Source organism: Desmodus rotundus, chromosome 2 (assembly GCF_022682495.2).
Source record: "Desmodus rotundus isolate HL8 chromosome 2, HLdesRot8A.1, whole genome shotgun sequence".
NCBI lineage: Eukaryota > Metazoa > Chordata > Mammalia > Chiroptera > Phyllostomidae > Desmodus > Desmodus rotundus.
Window position 1 is genome coordinate 115,342,199 of NC_071388.1, and position 18,495 is coordinate 115,360,693.

Sequence of the window (18,495 nt, forward strand, 5' to 3'; positions counted from 1 at the left end):
ACTCTTTATAGATGTGAAACGTGAGGCCCAGTGAAGAGGATTCCCACAGGCATATGGCGGGGGGTTTACAGATTTCTGGACACTCTGACCAGGATACCATATCAACTCCTGTGACCACCTGCCAAGTTCCCAGAGTTATCTTCAGGCCTAGGGCAACAGAGGCACAGGGGAATGAGATATTACCCTGCGGGATCAGAGCATGCATCACTGGAAGTTACTGGAAGTCCCTGTCAACTAAGAGTTACCATAGCTCAGAAGGGTTCAAAAAAAAAAAAAAGCAGATTCAGTCTGGACTGCAGTGAGGATCTGGGGTTAGACTCTGTTCCAATTAACAGCTGCCTTCTATTGTCTGGTGAAGGGCCAAGGAAAGGGTGCCTGGCATTCTTTGTGAATATCCAGGAGCTAGCTCTTCCAGCACCTAGACCTAGCATGCCAAGACAGATACATGACAGTGTTTTCCTCAGAAAACCATTTCAGACTGCACCAGTCATGGAGACCATACGGGTTTCCTAGAGCTGCCATTACAAGTGACTAACCCTGCAAAGGCCCAAAACAAAAGTGGAGTGCAGGGGAGAAGGTGGAGCGAAGAGAGACAATATCAACTGTGATGTCCTGAGAGTTTCTCACCTGAGATAGGTCTGAGCTGGGGGAGAAGAGATATTTGATATCAGATTTTGAACACCTGGAAAATGCTTCTATTTGCTAACACCTGAACAACTCTCCCCAAGATTTCATCCAGGGGGCCTTCCTCATGCCCAGGTGACTGGCTGGTACCACATGTGTTTGTCCTTGCTTTCCCTTTTCCTCCTTTTTCCTTCTTTCATTCTTTCCTTCCTTCTCTGCTTCCCTCCCTCCCTTCCTTCTTTGTGTTCTGACATGTAGCGGTGGGAGACTACCCACACCTTGGGTGAGATGGTTTGTCATTCAGCTATATTGTCCCATGCATACTACTTTGGTACCCCATGAATTAGAAAGAGTCTGTGAAAAGGAGGAGTCCTGAGAAAGAAAAAAAATTGCTCTCTGCTTGCACTCTCCTGACAATTCAACCTGTTCATGAAAACACAGTTGTAAGAAAACATTTAAGGGAAAGAGCTGACCCAGCTACACAGTCATAGAAGGCTAGCCCTGAGGACTGAGGGTTGAATTGAGCTGAAGGAGACTGGGGAAGGAGACAAAAGCAGGCATGGGAGGCTAGTGCCTCCCAGAGGAAGCAAGCTGGCCCTCATCTGTACAATCTCTCCCATGCCATTCTACCCTACAGACTCATCTCCACTCTTCCCGCACATATGCCTGCGCACCAGCTAAACTTGGCCCTCACTTGTTCCAGAACACTTGTTGCCATTATTCCCCAGACCAGCTCTGCTTAGACTATTCCTGTAGCCTCCCTCTCTCTGCTTCCTCTGCAATCCATTCTTCCACCCTTACTAGAGGGATATCCCTTACTACTTTATCCCTTACTAAAGGGATAAAATCCCCAGCCATGCTTAAAACCCTCACATTCCCTTTCATTTACAGGAAACCTCAAGTTTTAAACCTTGACACACACAGCCCTGGAGTTCCAGCCTGCCCCTTGCTTCTCTGCCCTCACTCACTGAGCTCCAACCACACTGGATGGTTACTTCTCTCCAACCCTGAGGATGCTGCACGTGCTGTCCTCCTGCCTCTATGCAAGTGGGCTTCCAGGTCTTCATGTGCTGCTCCTTCCAGCCTTCAGGTTTCAGCTCAAATTGCACTTCCTCTGTGAGGCCCTCCTGAGTCACCCAGTGTGCCTCTTTCCCACGGAGCTCTTACATCTCTCCCTAGTACCAATCCCACCTTCAAACGTGCTTTATCCAGCCCTTCTCCCAGTCTGGAAGTTTTCTAAAGGGAAGCAGCACATGAACACACACTAAAGGGCTCACAAAACGAGTGAAATAAGGAAAGAGAATGAAAGAACGGTTAGCAAGACTTCAAGGTCACGGATATTATTTTGGAGTTTATTTTTTTAAACGCCCTCCTACCCCCCTCCAAATTGGCTGACCACAAAGTAGGCGCGAACAAGTTACCAAGGCCAGTTTAGACAAATGGCAGGTATGAGAGCAAGTGGCTCTCCACCAGCAGGAGGCGCCCGAGCTCGCCTCGCCTCGCCTCGCCCCGCCCCGCCCCGCCCCGCCCCGCCCCGCCCCGCCCCGCCCCGCCCCGCCCCGCCCCGCCCCGCCCCGCCCCTCCCCTCCAGGGCTTCGCCAAGGCCCCCACACCCCACGACCCGCCTCCGCGCCGCGCACTTCCGTCGCCTCCATTTCCGCTGTGGAGGAGTTCTGGGCTCGTAGTTTCCGGTGTTACCACGTGGAACTCTTCAGCTTGGATGCTTTCGGCATGGCGGTTTTTGCAGGCCCCGCCAAGCCTCTCCTATCCCTGAACCCGCAAGAGGAGGCCAAGTTTCACAAGGAGGTGGCCCAGGTTCGCCGACGCGCAACTAAGGTGAGCGGCGTCCGCGGGCGGACTGCTGGAGGAGGTGGCTGGCGGGGTCTGGGGAGTCTCCCGGGCCGCGTCAAGTGCTGTGCTGTTCCCTCTTCGCGCGCGCCTCTGCCTCCTCACGCCTCTGCTACCTCCAGGGCCTCCCAGGGCGGCCCGCAACCTCACAGAGCTTGGAGCCGAGGTTCCCGGAGAAAAGGAGGTTTAAGCTAACCGGGAAATGATGGGTTTTGCCGGGTTAAGGGTCCTGTGATGGGTTAGGGTCCTCCTGTGGACCTAAAGGACCTGACGGAAGAGGAGAAAAAGACAGCCGAAGGCTCGGAATGGCTTTCTCCTACCGCAGATTAACCCTAGACTGCAGCTGTCAAGTTTCTGCCTTGCCCCCGAATTCTGGAGGTTTGTTTGCTCGGGTAATGATTTGGGGGTTCTTAAAAGACATTATTTGCGAAGTTTATTTGTGGATAGGGCCCCTTACATCCAAGTTATATTTGCCTTGGTTTTTAACATGAAATACACGTTTGGAAAACTTAAAAGTTCTTGTTAAGGCAAGCGCGTGATGACTGAGATTTTGAAAGGTTTGTCGGCATTGTGAAGGTTAACAGTTGTCTGGAAATTGTTGGATTGGGTGGGTGCGAATAAACGGTCTCCATACAAAAATGAAGGGTATGTTTATGTGGAGTTTTCTGGCCAGATAATTTAAAATACCATGTTAGAGATTTACTTGTTGAGCCATTGCATCAACATACAGTAATTGGGCACTTACGTTGTGCTGGCGCTGAGAAGACAATCTGCTTGACTCTTGTCTTGGTGGGAGGGAGACGTTAAACAACTAATCCTTTAGTTACTGCCTTGGTAAGTGGAAATCTGGGGAAGGTTCTTCATCTCTTATTTTGGACTAAGAGCTCGGATTTTGGAAGTTTTGTTGCAATGTGATTTTTTTTAATTAAAAAAGTATTTTCCTGGCTTTTATGTCGTCAGCAACAGAAGCAAGAAAAACTTACACCTGGAGTAATTTATGTGGGCCACCTACCTCCAGCACTTTATGAAACCCAGATCCGAGCATATTTCTCCCAGTTTGGCACTGTTACGAGATTCAGACTGTCCAGAAGTAAAAAAGTAAGATTTTTGTGTTGAAGTAGGTTATTTGTTTTATTTTTCAAAAGTATGTCATCCTTCACAGTTTAGAGAGCATGTTCACATGTTATTGCTTATCACACTTCACACCAGAAAAGAGGGACATGGGTGAGGTTTAGAAAATGAAACAACAACAAAAACAAAATCACTATTAATGTAAATATTTATTTTGCTATTAAATAAAGTTGTTACCCCAGATCCTCAAATTAAATTGACAGTTTTGGTAAATGAATCATATTTGTCCTGTGGCTACCAAGTCAGCTGTACATGAACTTAAGTTTCAGGAACAGGTTCATACATCTTGAATTAATTACCCTCTGGTGTATGCATCCCTGTAATAGCAAAAGTATATATAGAGGGTTGTTAAGAATACGGACACTGGAGCCGGCTGCCTATGTTCAAGGCCTGGCCTTTATGGATTACTAGGTGTATGACCTTAGACAAATTTTATACCCTCTCCATGCTTTAGTTTTCTGATTTGTAAAATACGGATAAAACAGCATCAACTTCCTAGGAGTATCATTTCAAAGATTAAACGAGGTAATGAATGTAAGGTTCCTAGAACAATGCCTGATACACACAGTAAACACTGTGTATGTGTGTTATTGTTACGTCATCCTACCTCATAATTACAAAAGGTTTATGGGTTTGTTTCAGTAATGGAGGAATGGCTCACTTTTTTTTCTTACCATACACATATACTTTTATTGGTTGTAATCATAGAAACCTCTCATTGTTGAAATCTCTGTTTTTCTTGATGCAGTTTTTCCACAATTTCTCCTTTGAGTTAACAACAGATCAGAGTTAAATTTTACATTTGATTTGCTATGTGAGGGGGTTAGGTACGCATCCACCATCCACCAGTTGTCTAAAATTGCAGGTACTAAGTTTTGTCAAAGCAGGATGTCAACATTAAAGGGGATATTTTAAAGATTTTATTTATATTTAGAGAGATGGGAAGGGAGGGGAAAGGGAGGGAGAGAAATATCAATCCATCACCTCTCCTACATGCCCCAACCTGGGACCAAAACTGAAATGCAGGCATGTGCCCTGACTGGGAATCAAACGCTTTGATCAAACGCGGGATGACTCCCAACCAACTGAGCCACACAGGTCAGGGCTAAAGAGGATTTTAAATTTAAAATACCTGATACCTCATCCTAACCAAAATAACACATTTTCTGTGTATTCCTCCCCTTTTTTTCATTTGCCTATTTGTAATGGTTGCTTCAAACATCCTGATGTCTACTAGAGAATGATCTAGTGAGTTTTTAGGTTTCCACCATTTCCTTTTTTCAGTTGTCAACTTGATCTCATATCAGATCTTCAGATCTTCATTCTTTCCAGAATAGATTTTAGATATACTTGAGGTCCCTTTTGTACCCTTTCCCAGTCCTGCACTTCTCTTCCTCCCGTGCCCAGGAAATTACTGTTCATGAACTCGGTGTTTTTCGTTGCTGTGTGTGTTTTTGAAATCTTTACTACATGTATCAGCAAAGGTTGTATAGTATTCTGTCATTCTGCAACTTAATTTATTCAACAATCTGTTTCGAGCTTTAACTCTAGTACATTCCTTGTCATTTCTGTAATTATACTCAAGTTTATCTACCTTTCTATTAAACATTAGGTTTGTACAGTATTTCACTCTTATAGGTGAAACTGTTGGGAACATTCTTTGCGCAGGTATAGGCAACTTTCTCTAGAGTAGTATATTTCAGACTTTTGACCTTATAAGAAATAAGTTTTACAGCAGAAATCGGCACATATATACATGTATGTAAACATAACTGAAATAAAAGTCATATGAGACACTACTTTTCAGTTGTTTAAAAATACCTTTTTGGCCCTGGCTGGTGTAGCTCAGTGGATTGAGTGGGAGCCTGTGAACCAAAGGGTTGCTGGTTCAATGCTCAGTCAGGGCACATGCCTGGGTTGCAGGCCAGGTCCCCAGTGGTGGGTGCTTGAGAGGCAACTACACATTGATGCTTCTCTCCCTCTCTTTCTTCTTCCCTTACCCTCTCTCTAAAAATAAATAAATAAAATTTTAAGAAATAAAATAAAAATACCTTTTTTGACTTACTAAATTGATTTTGTTGAGTGTCATTATATGTTTATTAGCTATTGGAATTATCTCTTCTGTGAATTGCCTATTTGTATCTTGCCCTTTTTATTGCCTTTTTCTAAAACTTTTCTGCCTTTTGTGAGATATTTCATAAAGGTTTGTCTTAATATACTGTAATATAATCATTGTTTCCCCCAGCTTTGTTTTTAAAATTTTTCAAGTCTACAGAGAAGCAGAATAATAATACAATGAACATCCCTACCTTCTTCTGAGTTCACCCATTATAACATCCTGACACATTAGCTTCATGTCTCCATAGCTATAAAAATATATACACTTTTTTTGTTTACTGAACCTTTTGAAGAGAGTAGCAGTCATAAAGCTTTAAATACTTCATCATAAATCGACTAGAAATCAGGTCATTCTTCACAACCTCAGTATAATAATCTAGCATGTATTTTCCATCTTCAAATATTCTCTAGTGTATGAGTTGAAGTTGGAATTAAAGGCGCCATAATGTTATTCACTAATAAAGCTAGTGTGCATTATTTAAATTAACTGCAATTTAAAAGTTTAATGATGCATTAGAGTTTAATTGTTGTAGTTTTGTCTTGGGTTTTTTAATTGCAGACTGGAAATAGCAAAGGCTATGCCTTTGTGGAGTTTGAATCTGAAGATGTTGCCAAGATAGTTGCTGAAACAATGAACAACTACCTTTTTGGTGAAAGACTCTTAAAGTGTAAGTGCTCTTACCTTACCTTAGGGTTGCCTGGTTGCCTACTGCTGATGGGTGACTGTAGGGTGAAGGACAGATTTCTTAGCTACTTGGACATCCCACTTGATTTCTGGGATTAAGTGCATTTTTCAGACAGGTTCTGATTAGAATTTTAAATCTTCCAGAATAAGAGCTGTTTTTACCTTAAGGTGGAATTAGGACAAGTAACTTTAGGAATCCATAGAAAGAGCAACTAACCCACCTTAATGGAATGTGGAGGGCTTCCCTGAGGAAGTATCCTTTAGTTTGAAATCTGAGGATATAGGAGTGAGCCAGGCTTGGGGGAAGAGAATAAAGATTGTGATCCTGGTGGAGGGAACAGCAAATGGCAGAACTAGAAGTGACCGAATTTGCCTATGAGGGAATGTGAGGAGAATAGCAAGACATGAGGCGAAAGAAACAGAAGAGATAGGAGGTCGGGTCAGTGAAGTCTTTATAAATCTGGAAGTTTGGCATGTATATCCTGAGGACAGTGGAAAACCATATGGGTTCTAGATAGAATAACAATAAAGGTAAGGAATTACATTTCAGAGCCAGTCTGAATGATGTTGGCTGAAGCTCTTCTGAAAGAGAAGCCTTAAGGAGTAGAGGAATGGCAACACCAGATTAGAAAATCACCCTACAGAAAGTAGAGCTGACTTTATATTCCAAAGCACACCTGTGTGGATCCCAGTGCCCTTCAGAGGCAGAGTTTAGTTTCTGGGTGCTCGTGGTGGAGTGTGACATCCCAGGTACTTAAGTCACGCACATCTGATCAAGTAGCTGATGAGGCTGCTCAAGTAGCATCTCTTTATCTCAGTTCCTATTGCTATGACAGAGAATCCAGTAGCTATGGGGGGGCTCTACCCGTAAGCCCCCCACCCCCGTCCACCATGGATAAGAATAAATCCGCCAAGACATGATCTGCTTAGGGAGGAAAGGTGGCCAGTCTCTCAAAGGAGAAGGGCCTGGAGCCTTTTCCTCCATGGGCTTTTATTGGGACTGCATGTGCATGGTCAACGCTGTGCTGTACCTCCCCCACTTGGTTGAAAACTTTCCTTTTTTACCCACAGGTCATTTTATGCCACCTGAGAAGGTACATGAGGAACTTTTCAGAGAGTGGCATATTCCGTTTAAGAAGCCATCATATCCAGCAGTGAAAAGGTATAATCAGAGTCGGACACTTCTTCAAAAGCTGCGAATGGAGGAGCGATTTAAAAAGAAAGAAAAATTACTCAGGAAGAGATTAGCTAAGAAAGGAATTGATTATGACTTTCCTTCATTGGTAAATATTCCTTCATGAAATATATTTTGTGGTTTTTCTTGGGGTGGGCTTTGTACCTCACTAATTGCAACATGGTTACGGTTTCGTGTATGAAGTATCTAGCCCCGTGCTTACCACATCCTAGGGTTTGACTAAATTTTTGAAATATTGCATTATTTTAAAAGTATGTCAGAGCAGACCCAGTTAACGACATTGTGTAGAAGAGGAAATTCCAGAATGGGATTAGCTGATTTGAAAATTTTCATGTTTTTAAATTGAAGTTAAACCACTAACCAAAACCGTAATACTCATACATTGCTATTAAAAGTGTCATGACAAGAATTAAATGATGTTTGGTATTATTATATGTTATCAATAACACCAAGACTATAAATTGACCATCCTTTTTATGCCATTCTAATTAAAATTTTGTTTCATGTTTCTTTAAATTGGAAATATTCTTAAAATGTATATCAGATTTTACCAGTAAGTATCATCTCTGAATTAAATGAGCAGGAGTTGAACTATAGCAAACCTACTTAATGAAAATAAGTTTGTACAGATTTTCATACAGCTCTTATATCCTTGCTTGTTTATTCTGTCCTCCCTCTTTGAGACTAAAGAGAGCTGTGTGTCTTTTACTAGAAAACAAAAATGCAGGTCATTAGGGTGTGGCTGGTATAGGTGAAGATCATATTTCTTGTCTTGACTAAATCTCGAGGATACTTTGGATCTTTCATACACCCTTTCTCAGCTACTTTGTTGTAAGAGGTGGCAACTATTCCTAGGGTGACTGACTAGAAGACTAAGTTATCCTCTTCTGGCTCAACTCCAGATTGTTAAGTCTTTGCCTAAATCCCAAACATAGTTTTTACCAGAATGTGTTTAAAAAGCATGATGTCGCAGTCTGTGGGACTGGTACTTTCATAAACCATTTAGGAGCTGGTACACTGAAGCGGGCTTCTACGGGCCAGCTCCAGGCTTCAGCCCTACTTCAAGTTCTGCAACTTCTGCCCATTCCTCTGGCCCCTCTGCTAGTTTTTGCCCTTTCTTAAGATCATTCACTGTATTTGCAGATACTGCTTTTTTAAGTTGAAATGCTCTGTCACTTAGGAAGTGTCTGCTAATATGTATAAGGATCTAATGCTAAGTTAAAAATGGGAATATGTGTTACTGTCAGTTTATAACTTCTGTATGTTTGTTTAAGATTTTACATAAAAAGGGAAAAAGCAATGCTTCAAACACTGATCTTCGGAAATCCACAAATAGCCAGGTAAAATTTTTCTGTACATTACATGCCCGGTATTAGAGAAAGATGAATGGGAAAATATATTCTACTACTGTAACTGATAAATATGTAAATTGATGAAGTTTCTTAAAATTTATTGAAGGTTTTACATAAGAAGAAGGAAAAAAAGGTTTCAGTCACACCTAACACTCCTGAGAAGACTATGAGTAGCCAGGTAAAATTGTCTTCAATATTTTGGGAAAAGCAATTTTTGCTACTGTCAGTTTGTTAAAATTTCAAATTTAATCTTGTGACTTTAGCAGATACAGTGAGCTTACTAGCAAAAGTTATCATTGTGAGTTTATTATTGCAGTTTTTACCTTTTAAGCCAAGTGACTCATCAGAAAGGAGAAAGGAGGCCACTGTTTTTATAAGCGTAAGATTAGAGTTTTCTACCACATACTCTATAATAGGACATATTATGTTACAATTAATTATGAATTTTCATACTGAGTTTGATAAGCACCTAAGCTCTTTACTATGTGCAAATACTGAATGATGGAAATAGGCCATAAGTAGTAACACAGCACAACTTGTAAAAATAGAGGGGAGATGTTTGTAGGGGGAGAGGGTAAAGTCATTCCTCATATTAGAATTTTTTACTTGTTGAATCCAGGACCCCACACCAGTTTGTACACCAACATTTTTGGAGAAACGAAAATCTGAAGTGGCTGAAATGAATGACGATGAAGATAATGAAATAGTTTTCAAACAGCCGTTATCTGGCGTAAAAGAAGAAATACAAGAAACGAATACACGTTCAAGGAAAAGAAGACGAAGAAAAAGCAATCAGTAATTCTGAATATACCATGTATACTTTCACAAAATGTGACTTTATTATGGGGCTGGATTTTTGTTTTGGTTTGGTTTGGTTTTGTATTTAAATGAATAAAGTAGAGTGCTGGGCTCTTGACAAGATCAGAAGAAACACTGTTGGCTCATGTCCGTAAGGAAAGGAATCAGTAATTGTGGCTTGCCTGCCCTAGTGGAAATACAGGAGTGCACACACCATCTTACCGTAGCCAAGCTCAAGGTGCCTCTGTCCCAGTCTCTCCTAGTTTTCTTTGCAGATTTCATTGCTGTCTCTAGTGGCTCTCCCTGGATAGAAGGCTCACAATTAACTGCAAGTTTAAGTACTAAATTGCAGTGCTTGTTAACATCAAATAAAGAAAATAAAACCTTGCTTAATTGACTACATGGTTTTCTTGTTAGGCTGTGCACATTTAACCCATAAGGGTACTTTAGACTTCAACATGAGATGGTTGAAACTAGAAGTTAAATTCTGGAGAGCGAGAAGGCAGTCCATCTATTAATACAGATTTATTATTTATGTATATATGCTCATTTACTAATGTTCAATTAGTTTTTGGTATACTAGCATGGGTTACCAACTACCATTTTGTATCAGTATCATCAATGTGGAGTTTTATTGGTGGTTCAAACTGTGACCAGCAAATAAACTTTATTTTTTATAATTTATTTGTATGCAAGTGGGACTTGGGTGTCTTGAAGTTAAGTGGGTTTTCATCTCAAGTACTTTTTAAGTTTCTGGTGCCCTTGAAGTGTGCTTTTGAATTAGCTAATCCAGATTCATTAAAAACTGTCATCAAACATTTTTTCATCCAGTATTTGTTAAATCTTTAATGTGATAGTGACTAAGTTGGTTGCATTTGTGCTGTAAGAGTTTAGTTGTGATAGAGACCATGTATGGTACTCACTGCTAAGTGCTGCTGGATACACTACAGATGGCAGTGACATGGTTTTGGCGTGATGTACTTTGTATGCCACATGTATTATGGTGCCATGAAGTTTATGTACTTTTGTTACCGATGCATATCCATCGTATCAAAAGGACAGAAAATGAAGTTAAGCACACAGTGGACTGGATTATTTTATAAATTCCAGTGACAAAGCATTTGGTCTATTTTGCAGTGATACTTTAGCTGTGCTCAAAGAATACTTGTTGATATTACCAGACTAAGCGCTTATCACAATGTTCCCAATTTACAAAAAAGCAACAGTCAGAGAATTAAAATATTTTAAATGGGTATCTCACCACCGTTTTTTGATAAAAATATTACAAGACTATAACAACTTTACAGGTGGCTTATTAGCCAAGCAAGGAAAGCCCTTTACCAATGACATGGTATTTTAAATAGTGTTCGTACCCACTGTAGAGCTAGGTCCAGACAAAATGGACTTTTTAAAACAGCCTTTAAGCAAGAAAGTTACTTGAAGAGTTAAAGCAACATAATAGTCAATTTAAAAATAAGGCAAATGACTTCTGGTCAAAATGGCATAGGCAGATATGGCTCACCTCTGCACAACCACATCAAAGTTAAAATACAGAACAACCACTCAAAACTGTCAGAAATCAAGTTAAATGGAAATTGACAAGTATGGAATTAAACCACATCTATCCATCTGGTAGGAGGGGTGCAGGCGGAACAGGTCAGTCCCACACACATGTGATGGGTAGATCAGGAGGGGTATCACCGGAGCAAGGAGTCCCAGGCCCCCCAGCCTGGGGTTCCAGTGCCAGGAAGATAAGTCCCCACAATTTGCTGCAAAAAACCAGTGAGGATTGAGTCAGTAGAAGAAACTTCTGGAGCCCCAAGCAGTTCCTCTTAAAGGACCCACACACAGACTCAGACACTAAGCTCCAGTGCTGGGGTAGTTTGAAAGGTACCAGCTCCATACAGGGAGACACTGAAGTGTCTGGCATCAAGGCAAGTAGAGGCCATTGTCCCTTCTCTAAACCCTCCCCCCACAGAGCCAGCAAGCTGGTGCCACATCTCAGACTCCACCAACCTGGATAATACTATTTGACTCAGCTTTGAGATATCCAGAGACTGCACCACCCAACTAACGGGCTTACCCGAGCTCCTTTTCCATATGAATGGCTGGTCTTGGCTCATGCTTCACAACTTCCTAAATCCCATCAAATGAGCAAGAGCTGACCTTAGTCCAGGCCCAGCACTAGCAACGGTCAGCCTACATTCAGAGCTTGGCTTTACCCGGGAGTCTCCAAGACCAGCATAAGTACCATGGAACTCAGATTGCTTTATAGATCAGGCAGGGTGGCCCCAGGCGAAACACATGTAGGGGTGGATCTTGGCCTGCACCACCTAAGTACTCCAGGACCAGTGTACTGAATGTACAGCTGCAGACCCCATCAGAACACCACCACCCTGCCCCTGCACAGCTGGTACTCCATGGAGGTTCGAGGTTGCTGGTCAGTGGTCACAACCAATCCTTGCAGCTGACTAGCCTGGGTAAATCCCTCCTATTGGTCTGCCAACAGCAACCAGGGCTCAACCACAAGAGAAGAGTGTACTTGGCCCACACAGAGGGCTCACCTCAAGTACCCAGCATAGGTGATAGGGGAGGCTGTGCCACTGGAACCAATGGGGCACTTCCTATAGTAGGCCACACTACCAAGACATGGAGTCATAGCAGCGCTACCTAATACATAGAAACAAACACAGGACTGCCAAAATGAACAAACAAAAAAACATGGCCCAAATGAAAGAACAGATCAAATCTCCAATGTAGGGAGTATGAAGTCTTGATCTAACCTATCCATCGCCCTTCAACCCCATGAGCTCAGCTCGCCTGCCCTTCTTGATAAAATTCTTAGTAGCCATCACATTCCTGCTTTTCAACTTAGAAATCGCACTCCTTCTCCCCCTACCATGAGCCTCCCAAACTAACAATCCAACAACCATACTTCCCCTAGCTCTGGCACTGACCTCCCTCCTAGCCATCAGCTTGGCCTACGAATGATCCCAAGAAGGACTGGAGTGACCCGAGTAGTGATAATTAGTTTAAATAAAACAAGTGATTTCGACTCACTAGACTATGATAATCATAATTATCTAATATAACTAACCTACATAAATATGTTCCTACCATTCACAATCTCCCTAATGGGCCTACTAATGTACCGATCCCACATAATATCCTCACTTCTATGTCTAGAGGGCATAATATTATCACTATTCATAATAATAACAATAACCATCCTAAATACTCACCTAACCCTAGCGAACATACTGCCCATCATCCTACTAGTATCGGCAGCATGCGAAGCAGCCCTAGGCCTCTCCCTTCTAGTGATAGTGTCAAACACCTATGGAACAGGTTATGTACAAAACCTGAATCTTCTCCAATGCTAAAAATTATTATCCCCACAATTACAGTCATCCCCCTCATATGAATGTCAAACACCAAAATAACCTGAATTAACACCACAATACACAGCCTAATAATTTGCATCTTATGCCTTCCCCTCACCAATCAATCCACCGACAACAGCCTCAACCTCTCCCTCCTATTCTTTTCTGACTCGCTATCCACCCCCCTGCTCATACTAACAACATGGCTCCTCCCCCTAATAATCATGGCCACCCAATTCCACTTAGCCAATGAGTCCCCCAGCCCAAAAAAAGCTACACATTACAACACTAGTGCTTCTCCAAATTTTCCTAATCATGACCTTCACAGCCACAGAACTTATCATATTTTATATCCTACTCAAAGCCACATTAATCCCAACCCCGATTATCATTACACGATGGGGCAACCAAGCAGAGCGCTTAAACGCAGGGTCTTACTTTCTATTCTATACACTAGTAGGCTCCCTACCCCTGCTAATTGCACTAGTCCACATCCAAAACTTAACCGGCACCCTAAACCCATAAATTATTTTATTATTATACAGTACTGAGCTGACCCCCTGCCAACCTCCTGAAGCACAGTCCTCTTATGACTAGCATGCATAATAGCCGTCATAGTAAAAATACCACTCTATGGCCTCCACCTATGACTACCAAAAGTCCACGTAGAAGCCCCCATTGCAGGCTCCATGGTCCTTGCAGCAGTACTACTCGAGCTAGGGGGCTATGGTATACTACTTATTACAACTACTCAACCCCCTAACTGAATTTATAGCGTACTCCTTCATAATATTCTCCCTATGAGGAATAATCATAACCAGCTCCACCTGCCTATGCCAGACAGACCTTAAATCACTCATTGCTTACCCCTCAGTAAGCCACATGGCTTTAGTCATCATCGCCATCCTAATCCAAACTCCCTACAGCTTCATTGGAGCCGCAGCACTAATAATCATACACGGCCTAACATCCTCAATACTATTTTGCCTCTCAAACTCAAACTACAAGCGAGTGCACAGCCAAACAATAACCCTAGTCCGAGGCCTACAAACTCTCCTGCCCCTTATAATTGCTTGATGACTCTCAGCAAGCCTTACCAACCTCGCCCTCCTGCCAACCACCAACCTAATGGGAGAACTATTCGTAATTATATCAATATTCTCCCGATCTAACCTATCCATCATCCTTCTACCCCATGTAGCCCCCCTCTGTGTTAAGAGTCTCAAGGAATGGACCCTGGTGGGCTGAAGTCCTGTGAGTCTGTGTCAGGGACATGCTCTTGGACACTGCTGGGAGGCACAGAATAGTGCATAGACTGCATTCCCCCTGGGACCCTCTGAATATGTGGCTCACATGGGTGACATTACTTCTCTGGAAATTGGACAGGACATTGTACCTGGAGATGGCCCTATTTGCCTGTCTCCTAGTCACTTGATGCTGTAGTCTATACTGCTGTTGTGGTTTATGGGTGCAGGCCTTTGCCCTCCTCGCCAAGAGACCCTCACAGAAGACACCCTCACATAGATTGTACGGTGAGAAACCCTGAAGGGGTGGATTGTAGTGAAAATAAAGTCAGTCAGGCTCCCTCACGTAGATGTCTAGGCAACTAAGAGAAACAGTATTCCCATAACCTTGAGAATGGGCCCACATGCACAGAATCATGTTTTGTTATATAATATTTGGCACCCTGACAGCTTTGTGTGCATTTAGTATATAAAGGAGTTGGGACTTTCCTGTGGTGTGACATGCAGTGGTACATGCAGTGTTACTTGGCTTGTGGCATGCCTGGATCACCCCACCCTTGAATAAAGGCATGTCAGGCATTCCCATGGCTCTGCGAATATTCTTCCATCTGTCCAAATCTTGTGTGAACCTGTCCAGCCTTGAAAGATTGCAACACATCCCCAAAAAGAACTAAATGAAATAGAGATAAGCAATCTTTCAGGTGCAGAGTTCAAAACACTGGTAAGGATGTTCAAGGAACTTAGTGAGGATCAAAACAGCATAAAAAAGATGCAGTCAGAAATGAAGGACACACTAATTGAGATAAAGAACAATTGACAGGGAAACAACAGTAGAGTGGATGAAGCTGAGAATCAAATCATTGATTGGGAACATAAGGAAGCAAAAACCAACCAATCGTAACAACAAGAAGAGAAAAGAATCCAAAAAATGAAGTATAGTACAAACAGCCTCTGGGAAAATTTCAAGTGTTCCAATGTTTGCATAGTAGGGGTGCCAGAAGGAGAAGAGAAAGAGTATGAAATTGGAAATCTATTTGAAAAAATAATGAAAGAAAACTGCCCTAATTTGGTGAAAGAAATAGACATGCAAGTCCAGGAAGCACAGAGAGTCCCAAAGAAAATGGATGCAAAGAGGCCCAATCCAATAAATATTATAATTAAAATGCTAAAAGTTAAAGAGAATATCTTAAAAGAAGCAAGAAAAAAGTAGTTACCTACAGGGGAATTCCTATAAGAGTATCAGTTGATTTCTCAAAAGAAACTTTGCAGGCCAGAAGGGATTGGCAAGAAATATTCAAAGTCATGAAAAGCAGGGACCTACAGGCAAGATTGCTCTATCCAGCAAAGCTATCATTTAGAATTGAAGGGCAGATAAAGAGCTTCCCAGACAAGAAGAAACTAAAGGAGTTCATCATCATCAAACCATTATTATATGAAATGTTAAAGGGACTTAATTAAGAAAAAGAGGATCAAAACTATGAATAATAAAATGGCAAAAAAATACAAATCTAGATCAATTGAGTCAAAAAACAAACTAAGCAAACTGGAAGAGCAGAGACAGAATCATGGATGTGGAGAGCATTTTGATGTTTGCCAGATGGGAGGGAGGTGTGAGGGAATGGATGAAGAGGTAAGGAGAATAAGAAGTACAAATAGGTAGTTATAGAATATCCATGGGGATGTAAAGTACATTATAGGAAATGGAGTAGCCAAAGACCTTATATGCATGACCCATGGACATCAACAAAGGTGGGGGATTACCTGAAGGAGTGGGGGTACTTGGTGGAGGGCGGGTAAAGGTGGAAAAATCAGGATAATTGTAATGGCATAATCAATGAAATATAATTTAAAAGACAAGGCATATGAAAATAGTGATGGAAGGAGACTTAAGTTGGTGAACACACAAAAATAAATATAAAAGTAAATTATTTTGAATGTTTTCCCATGGCTCTTGAGTTAAAAGACCTTACTACATTGTTCAGCTGGCTATTCAAAAAATCAATGCCATGTTTGAAGTTCTAGAGTGACCAATTCATCCTGGTTTGCCCAGAACCTTTCTGGTTTGAACACTGGAAGTCCCATGTTATGGGAACCTTCTTAGTCCCAGGCTAATTGGGACAGTTTGTTACCACTGAAATGACAGAATTAGCTACTATGCATTGCCTGTGTTGAACAACTATAAACAAAAAATATTTTCAAAGTTGAGAAAAAATTCATTCAGTACAACTGAAGTAGAATCTTCCAAGATGTGCCACAGCTGATGGTGGTAAAAAAAGCAATGTGGAACAGAAAGAGGCTTAGACAAATGTAGATTTTTTGAAAATATAAGGTGTTTAAAGCCTGTTCATTGTATTATTAACCAGCAAGTCCTTAAAAAATATGTGAACCTATCCTGCATTATTGAACCAATTGTGGCACTGGTGTACTTCATTTGTTGTGGACTTAGCCATCATTGATTCCTTGTGTTTCTGACAAATAAAAGCTAAATCTTCTGACTTCCCTACCACACAGCAATTGGATGACTTTACAGTGGTAAAGTTTTATTGAGACTCTCTGACTTCATGACCAAGGCTGCAAGTTTCTGAATGAGAAGAGCCTCCCTTGAACACTGAATGGCTTTAGAAATTAACTTTTGCTGCAGATTTGATGTTTCTGAATGAATTTAAGTCAATGAATTCAACTTAAAATCGCGAGTCAGAGCACCACTTATATTTGAACCTTCTACAGTGCTAAAGTCACTTTGATGACAACACTTGAATAAATGTCACACTGCTTTCTATGCTGTCAAAAGTTAAAACGAGATCTCCATACCCACACAAATTTGCGGCAGATATATTTTCCAGCCTCAAACTACAGTTCCAGACCTCAATACAAGTGCAAAGGAAATTTTTATGTTCCAAAATGTATTTAACTAGTATTGCAAAACTACCACCTTTCAGGTGAAGGTGCAATGTAATGAATGACATGCTAAAAGGCAAATATCAAGACAAGAAGCTAACACAGTTCTATAAATGCCTTACAAGTGAGGAATATACTAAAAATCATATGTTTGGGGACTGATATCAGTACTTCACAGTACCCACCTGTGTGAAAAAACATTTCAAAAGATGAAGAACAGGGTTGGAAGATGGCGGTGAGATAGGTAGGAACAGAGTCAACTTCCCTCTGCACCTGGGTGAAACACCTACCCATTCTGCTGAGGAACAAAGCGAACAGCTAAAAGCAGCCCAGCATTTATGAAGACAGGAGACCAAAAAGTACAGACGACACTGAGAAAACAGAAGGTAAGGGGATTGCTTCAGGACAAAAAGGTCCCTGGGACCAGCACGGGGACCAGGGCGGCTGCAGCCCCAGGCCTGCCCCTGCCCAGCCTGCAGCAGGACTCCTGGGAGACAGCCGGGTTAACAGCCCCCTCCCCTGCCAAACAAGGCCCGAGCAACACTGTGAGAGACCTGGTTGCTTGAAGTCACAGGGAGGGGAATAAGGACGAAGTGGGAAACCCACAGAGACCATAGGCGCTGGCTGTGGAGAATAGAAAGTTGGGCCATGTGCAACCCTGACACGGACAGTCCCCGGCCTAGCTGGAGAGGTGGGCTGTGTGAGAGGACAGGCCCTTCCTTGTACAGAGGGAGCCAGAGGATTGAGCAGGAGGATTTTCCCAAAAAGAAAAACACCCTCGGGGGCACTTTGGGGAATTCCCCTTCAGCAACAGCTCCAGTGTCCTCTCCACCCAGACATCCATCTGGGAACTTTGCTCATCGACTGGGGAGTGTCCGCACTTCATCTCAGAGGGAGCTGAGACTACAGGCACCAACCAGGGGAGGGTGCCCAGCGATCGGGAGTGTGCCCAGCGACTGGGGAGTGTGCCTACCCACCAGAGTCTGTATGCACCCACTGGGGAGTGTCTGCACCTCATCTCAGCTCATCTCGGAGGGAACTGAGACCACAGGCATCGGGGAGAGGATGAATCAAGGAAGGCTCTGCACGCACACCCATAGCCCGGAGGAGGCCTACCATAAAAAAAGAGTGGGTAGAAGCTGGAAACACCAGGATACCTCCCAGAAGAGGAAACCCACCAACAAAGGAAACACCAACAGATAAGAACAGAAGAAGGTGA

The 18,495-nt window shown here is 42.3% G+C and overlaps 1 protein-coding gene across 2 annotated transcripts; it reads left to right on the forward strand.

Moving 5' to 3' along the window:
- The first annotated feature begins 2,279 nt into the window (after positions 1 to 2,279).
- On the forward strand, positions 2,280 to 10,139 carry NIFK (nucleolar protein interacting with the FHA domain of MKI67). Of its 2 annotated transcripts, none has more exons than XM_024569749.4 (7): positions 2,280 to 2,460; positions 3,433 to 3,570; positions 6,281 to 6,389; positions 7,478 to 7,689; positions 8,876 to 8,941; positions 9,060 to 9,131; positions 9,573 to 10,139. In XM_024569749.4, exons 1-7 carry the CDS (start codon positions 2,356 to 2,358, stop codon positions 9,750 to 9,752), a joined length of 882 nt encoding a protein of 293 aa, XP_024425517.2. In that variant the 5' UTR covers positions 2,280 to 2,355; the 3' UTR covers positions 9,753 to 10,139. The 2 variants fall into 2 exon arrangements, with proteins under 2 accessions (XP_024425517.2, XP_024425518.2); XM_024569750.3 differs by having other exon boundaries at positions 3,439 to 3,570.
- The last annotated feature ends 8,356 nt before the right edge of the window (positions 10,140 to 18,495 follow it).

What these genes read in the sequence shown, in the direction of transcription:
- NIFK (XM_024569749.4), top strand. Translation starts at nt 2,356, where the DNA reads ATGGCGGTTTTTGCAGGCCCCGCCAAGCCTCTCCTATCCCTGAACCCG. An exon ending in ATTATGACTTTCCTTCATTG is followed by an intron (nt 7,690 to 8,875) that starts GTAAATATTCCT and finishes TGTTTGTTTAAG; the next exon opens with ATTTTACATAAAAAGGGAAA. An exon ending in AGAAGACTATGAGTAGCCAG is followed by an intron (nt 9,132 to 9,572) that starts GTAAAATTGTCT and finishes TGTTGAATCCAG; the next exon opens with GACCCCACACCAGTTTGTAC.